At 41.5% G+C, this 7,487-nt stretch overlaps 1 protein-coding gene across 1 annotated transcript in view; it reads left to right on the forward strand.

Annotated features, from left to right (window-relative positions):
• LOC106533263 (NGFI-A-binding protein 1) overlaps nucleotides 1-7,487 on the forward strand; it is a 44,646-nt gene that overhangs the window by 21,477 nt on the left and 15,682 nt on the right. The window contains exon 6 of the mRNA XM_014029502.1: nucleotides 6,680-6,842. Coding sequence (XP_013884956.1) covers nucleotides 6,680-6,842 — 163 coding nt within the window. The remainder of the gene's footprint in view (nucleotides 1-6,679; nucleotides 6,843-7,487) is intronic.

A 7,487-nucleotide genomic window follows, 5' to 3' on the forward strand; every position in this document is an offset into this window, starting at 1 on the left:
ATTATATTACATTATATTATATTAAGTGGTGTTCCACAGCAAAAACTGGAGTGTTAAACTTTTCAGAGTTAATTTCTGATCCCCAAGTGTTATTTTAACACATTCTGAGTAAATTGACATCCAGTGTTGGTGTTAATTTACAGAGTTGATTTCATCAGTGTTGTCTCAACACTAGACAGTGATAAATAAGCTCTGCCCTCTGTTAAATGTTATATAACACTTAAGAGTGTCATTATATAACACAATGCAGTGTTGAAAGAAGTATTCTGAAAAGCCCCACCCTGTTCCTCATGGACCAGAATTTTCTCAGCATAGAATGCTGAGAAAACAATCTTGTAGAAATGATGTGTTTGCATGTCTAAGACTATTAAAAATATCCATGAGTGTAAAACTAAGTTTTTTCTGGTTACTTTTATTTTTCAGGTTGGTTAGTTATTCAAGTTTAAGTTGTGTGTTATTTGGTCATAAATCAACACCATGAGTGAGAGGTAGTTCCTGGTGGGTGAATGGTCACTGTGATGTGCTGCTTTGCCAACTTAGGACCTGTGTTATTCACCACTTAAAGAGTTGATTTTAACTCTAGGATAAAGTGCAGAACTCTGTGTACTTTGACTCACACTGTAAAAAGAAAAAAATATATAAGTATTGCACGATAAAGTGTACTTTTTAAAGTAAATTTAGTGTAAAATTAACTCCATAAAAATAACATTATTGCTCTGTGTAGAGTGTAAACGAACTGTAGTGTTAAATAATTTTACTCATTTCATTGTTGATTTTGACATTAAAATGAGCAAAATTAACTCTGAGAAGTTGACACTGGGCGGCACGGTGGCTCAGTTGGTAGAGCTGATGCCTCTCAGCAAGAAGGTCACCAGTTCAAATCCTGGTCCGGGGACCTTTCTGGGTAGAGTTTGCATGTTCTCTCCGTGCATGCATGGGTTCTCTCCAGGTACTCTGGCTTCCTCCCACAGACCAAAAGCATGACTGTTAGGTTAATTGCTAACTCTAAATTGTCCCTAGGTGTGAGTGAGAGAGTGAATGGTTGTTTGTCTCGTTTGTCTCTATGTGTGGCCCTGTGATGGACTTGTGACCTGTCCAGGGTGTACCCCGCCCCTCGCACTGTGACTGCTGGATATGGGCACCAGTGGCCCACGCGACCCTGAAAAGGAAGAAGCGTGTACAGAAAATGGATGGATGGATGGAAGTTGACACTGGCTATAGAGTACATTTTACACTCATTTTGAGTGAGACCAAATATTAGATGAAACAAAGTGTCTATAGATGTTAAAATTACACTTGTTTTTTTACTGTGCACCATTAATATATAATATAATATGATTAACAAGCATTACAAAAGTCTTTTAGCTTTTCTCTTACTTGTTTTAATCCATGCTGGATCAAATCTTGATGCTTGAAAAATGAGGTAGTGAAAGCTAAACAAAGCATTAGCCTCGCTACTAGCGGTTAGCTTAGCCTTGTTGCTAGTCCAGATCCAGGAAAATGATAGACTGTATACTCTCCCTCTGTCTTTGGTCCGCTGCTCTTCATATCCATCTGATCAGGTCCAAGTTATTTTAGTTTAAGCTTCTCCTGGTGTGTTTCATCAAAAAGGTTGTGTTTTAAGAGACTTGAGTTTTTGTTTAGCACCTCCATTTTTTTACTGGCTTTGCTTCATCCTGCAATATTGAACATGGCGTCGACCTACTTCTGGTATGAAAATCATGTTCTGGGCATAGGTCAGCTGCGCCCAGAGACTCCCTATTCTTTTGCATTGAGGACCTACTACATATGCCCAGGAGTTAACGTTAGGCTTTCATGGTAAAGATTTCTGCACCCTGGCATGAAGCGAAAGTGACTCAACACAACATTGTTCATGAGTAAAATGAAAGTTTATCCATTAATAACTAAAAAAATGTATCTTACGCATCTAAAATATGTATAAATATTACTAAACCCTTTTTTATTTTATTGTAATGTTTTTTGTGTCCCAAAAAATAGTGGTGAGGTGACGCCCTAGCGCCCTCTAGTGACCAGCCGCCACTAACTCCAACTGCTTTTTCTTTGTTCTTGTGAGAATGCAGAAAGGAAAAACCTAGGACGCAGATAAAGCTCAAAAACAAAGTATTTATTAAAGGAAAAGGCTGGTGAGGCAGCTCAAAATGTACTTACAAAAAAGAGAATCTCTCAGGAGAAAACAAACGTGAAACACGGGAGGAGGACACCACACAGACTGGTAAAACAGTACAATGATCCGACAAGACAGAGAACATAAAGGCAGAACTTAATGAGACAACAAGAAACACCTAGAGGAGACACAAGAGGAAACAGGTGAGCTTGGGCAGGGCTGGAGGAATGACAGACAGCAGGGTAGAGATACACAGGGAAACACTGTAACACTAGAAAAGCCAAAGAAAGATAGACACAGACCTCCCCCTTAACAATGACTCCCATTGTCGAAAAAGGAGAGGCACGAGACTCAGGGAACATGACAGGACAGACTCAAAGACAAAACACAAGAGTTCTGGAGGACATCCAGGAGACCATTCAACACCAGGCAGAGGATCTAGAGGGTGGCACGGAGACCATCCAACATGAGGCCCAGCAGAAACAGGAACTGGGGGCCCAGCAGGAACAGATGTGGAGCCATAGAAGGAGGTGGAAGCAGATGTGAAGCTATTGGAAGAGGCAGTAGCAGATGTGGAGCCAAGAGAAGAAGCAGGAGGCGATGAGGAGCCAGCGGAGGTTGATGGAGCCAATGTCGTGACGATGGAAAACATAGGCGACAGGGGATGAAGAGGCGATGGCTGATGAACCAGGTGATGGAGGTGATGGCCGACAACCCAGGCGACAGGGAGGCAATGGCCGACGACCCAGGCAACAGGGAGGCAATGGCTGAAACCCAAGATCCTTCAGAGCTGCCAACACAAGAGACTGTGGGACTGGGATTGCCAACTCAGGAACTGGAACCGCCAACTCAGGATACTCAGAAGACTCAGGATACTCAGAAGACTCAGAATACTCTGTAACAGACTCAGGTGATTCAGATGACTCAGAAGACACTAGCAGGAACAGGCTGATTGGGCATCAAAGACTCCCCAGAAAAAAACGGGTGGAAGGGTGGGTGTCTAGACACTCAGCCAGGATCCGACAAGTGTATTCACTGAACCTCCAGTGGCCGGGAAGGAGCAGCAGATTGGGACATATTGCAAAAATGTCCACGATCTGCCGACAGTATTTGCTTGGCAGTGAGGGTGGAGGACCAATGGAGGATCATCAAAGATCCCCCGATCAGAGGGCTAGTCACATGGTCTTCCCCCTACGGCAAGGACGGGACCGGCTCCTCAGAAGCAGGAGATAGAGAACGGGTCATGGGAGGTCTTTTTATTTCACATGGCCTGGATAAATGAAAATTGACAGCAACAGATGATGCTAAATTAGCATTGGACCGTGTTGATACTAACGTATTGGAATGGATACTCTTAGTTAGGGATGGGTACTGAATTTGATACTTTTATAAGTACCGGTACTACAGATTACCTATTCATGTAACATCAGACGGTACCATGTTTCGTTACCTAAGCGCATCATTGTGACTGTATTGGCATAAGAGTGGGGGGTTTTCCATGCTTTTCCTGAATGCAGCATCGCGCAAGAGTGTAATGACGTCAGCAGCCACTGCTTCAGTAAACAGAGTTCGGTCTGAACGTAGCTTGAAAACAAGCCTCGCTGCTTGCAACTCCTGAAGTGAAACTCACCGAACAGACTGCCTCTGAACTATCTGGTGAATTAATTATCTGGTGAGCACGACATTGGCTTGCTCAAACTAAAGTAAATAAAGCAAAGCCACTTCCTTTATTTCATCCACCAATAAACAGAGACTGGCAGAGGAAAACAACAGAAGCGCTTCCAGACATACTTAACGTGCTTGACCTGAAAGAGCACAAGCAGCCAACTTGAAGCTTTGGGCGCGTTTTCAATGCTCAATAATGCGTAGCTTGAATACCAGATATGTATTTTAACCCCATCCTCTTTTGCCAATGTCAATTTATTCATATAGCACATAAAAACAACAAAAGCTGACCAAAGTGCTTCACAATTCAGCCAAATGAATAAAAACAACAAAGCAACACAGAAATGTAAACAATAAGATCAATTTAAAATAGAGGGAAAAAACATTAAAAACATTATCTTTAAAAGAACTCAAACTCTACCAGAATGAAAGGCCAGGGAGAAAAATTAGTTTTAAGCAGAGATTTAAAAGTCTCAACAATCTCTGCACACCGAATGCTAAGAGGTAAGCCATTCCAAAGGTTTGGGGCAGAAAATGCAAAGGCCCGATCACCTTTAAATTTTAGTCTAGATCTAGGAACGTCTAAGACGGGTGTCAAACTCCAGTCCACGAGGGCCACTATCCTGCATGTTTTAGAGGTTTTCCAGCTCCAACACACCTGATTCAGTGACTGAATTAACTCTTCAAATTGGGCATAACCCTGTTAATCACCCAGCAATCAAAATCAGGTGTGTTGGAGCAGGAAAACCTCTAAAAGAAGCAGGATAGCGGCTCTCGAGGACTGGAGTTTGACACCCCTGAAACTGGTTGGATGACCGAAGTGCTCTAACTGAAGTGTGGATGTTAATGAGATCACACAGGTAAGATGGGGCTAGACCTTTTAAAGCTTTAAAAATAAGGAATAACATCTTATAATTGATCCTAAACTGAACAGGAAGCCAATGGAGAGAAGCCAAAACCGGGGAAATGTGTTTGTATTTTTTAGTTCCTGTTAAGAGACGAGCTGCTGCGTTCTGGACAACTTGTAATCGACGCAGAGAAGATTTATCCAAACCAACAATAATCCAAACGAGATGTAATGAGAGCATGAATCTCTTTTTTGGGATCTTTGATTGGGAGTTATGGCTTCACCTTAGCAATGTCTTAGTTGGAAAAAATCTCGATTTCACCACTGAGTTTATCTGTCTGTCCAATTTGAACGCATTATCATTTTGCTTATTTGATTTAAACTTATTTGCCTTCCATGGACCCCCATCACACAGTTTTTCAGGTGAGGAAATGACATCAATAGAAATACGTGGAGCTGGATTTTAATTTGTGCAATAAGAAGCAACACTGCGTTAGTTGTTTTCAAGAGTTTTCACTTTAAAGAAATTTGTTAAACAACTGTTACAATACAAAGAATTGGATGTTGTCTTGATATTTGTTAAATTGTATATATTGAGAAATAAATATGTTAAATAAAAAAAATAAGTTTATTGTTAAAATAAACAACACAGAGAAAGTACCAAAAATTGGTACTGTTGAGTACTGGTACCGATACCCAGGTATATTGGTACTGAATCAATTCAAATGTCAATGGTACCCATCCCTACTCTTAGTTTATTTTAACTTCTGCTCAAAGCTGCGCCAGAGAATTCTTTAAGAGGCAAGATTAAATGTGAACACTGGACCTAACAAGCAGGTCAAATAATTTAATCTAAACTCTAAATTTCAGAGTCACACAAGCTAACAAATGTAGCATATGTGACAACTTCCTCAAACAAAGCCTGCTAAAAGTCACTTCCTTTGGGCACAATGGGTTGCGTCTGAACTTTTTTATTTTTCGCCTCTGCTATGGTTCATACTGAAGTCTGAAAGAGGTCAAATTTTATTGATAATGTGATACACCATTGAAAAAAATATCTGAGCAAAAAAATGTAATCTAAGACCTGCAATGAAAACATAAGCCTTACATTACTTCCCCACTTCCTGATTTACATAATGCCCCCCCCCCCCCCACCTCAAGACCACTGGTGACCCTAAAGGGAGGCGCACCCCACAGTTTGAAAACCCCTTGGCTACAGATCCTGTCTCTCCCTCTTGCTCCTGATGTTAGTTCTTACTTAGAACTGGGGTGTAGGAGGAGAGCTTTGTGACGAGCAGAACATGTATTCTTTTACTTATTTTGTGTGTGTGTGTGTGTGTGTGTGTGTGTGTGTGTGTGTGTGTGTGTGTGTGTGTGTGNGTGTGTGTGTGTGTGTGTGTGTGTGTGTGTGTGTGTGTGTGTGTGTGTGTGTGTGTGTGATTGTTCAGCTCCATCACTGTTTGTGTGGCTGCAGTTCCATTTGTCATACTGATGTGATTTTTTTTTGTAAATCACATTGAGGAGAAGAAGAGATTTCATGGCTGCTATCATGCTGCAGGCCATTTGATCACTGTGTGAGGATGTAAAACATGTCCTGCAGTGATTTAAAGTGACAGTGATGGACAATTCACTATCCATGTTTTGTTCATATTTACTCCTTACATGTTTTAGCTGCAGTTTGGAGAAAACACAAATATTCATCAGTTCAGCTCATTCTTGACTCTATTAGCTGCATGGTGTTTGTTGTGTTTTTGTTTTGTTTTGTTTTGTTATGTTATCTGGGAATTCTGGAGTCAGTTTTACTCATCTGGGTGGATAAAAAATTCAAGCAGGTTACAGCTACATTTATTCACATTGCCAAGAGAAAAAACAAATGACTTTCTGAACAGAATCAGAGGTAAGTTTTTGGCAAATATTTTTTCCATTTAAAGTTATCCCTACAGACCATTTTTTTATTTATTCATTTAATCAGACTATTCAGATCAGTTTAAACAGAAAATATTGGTGTTGAATTAAAATCCTCAGTTTTGTGTGTTATTCAGATACAACTGGAGCGTCTGCTTGCAAGGCAGATGGAGATCCTGCAGGACGCTGCTGTCCAGGAACGTCTCCAGGCTTTGGACTGGAGGATTCCTCCTGCTGCTTTAAAGTACCTCAACAATGCTCAAAACACCAATGGAGCTGAGGCCAGCAGAGAGAGCCAAGGTAGGATGAAAGTGTTTAATAATGTTTGAAAATGGACAGAGTGGAAAAACTAAAGTTTATATATAGGCTCTCTCTGCCACCTTATCATGGTGGAGAGGTTTGAGTGTCGAAATGATCCTAGGAGCTATGTTGTCAGAGGATTAATACCCACGGTAGGGTCACCCAGGGTAAACAGGTCCTAGGTGAGGGATCAGACCAGGCGCGTCGTTAGACCTGGGCTTCCGGGGCTTTAGCCCCGGATGTTTTGTCAGTAGCCCCGGATAAAAATGACACCTGCGCTCTCGCTGACCGCCTCTCCTCCAGGAGCGGGACGGCACGATTGCGTCACCATCAGCTGTTTGTGCTTCCAAGCTGTGTGTGTGGGAAGAGGCTGAGGGCTCTGGGAGGAGGGAGACAGACCTTTTTTCACCGACATCTCACAGCAGCGGGAGCGAATTCACCGTAATAACTCTATGCTACTGTAAAGAGCAGTGTTGTAGCTTGCAGACACAGGCAAAATTTTTCTGATGGCACAAACTGTCGCAAAGTTACGATCTTTTAAATCTGACGCTTGTTAAAACTCTCATCATGCGGCTGACACATAAAATGGATTCATGCTCTTCTGCCGAATTTCAGGTAAGTTTTTCAGCCAAAATCATCATTTAT

Source organism: Austrofundulus limnaeus, unplaced genomic scaffold (genome assembly GCF_001266775.1).
Source record: "Austrofundulus limnaeus strain Quisiro unplaced genomic scaffold, Austrofundulus_limnaeus-1.0 Scaffold916, whole genome shotgun sequence".
Taxonomy (NCBI): domain Eukaryota; kingdom Metazoa; phylum Chordata; class Actinopteri; order Cyprinodontiformes; family Rivulidae; genus Austrofundulus; species Austrofundulus limnaeus.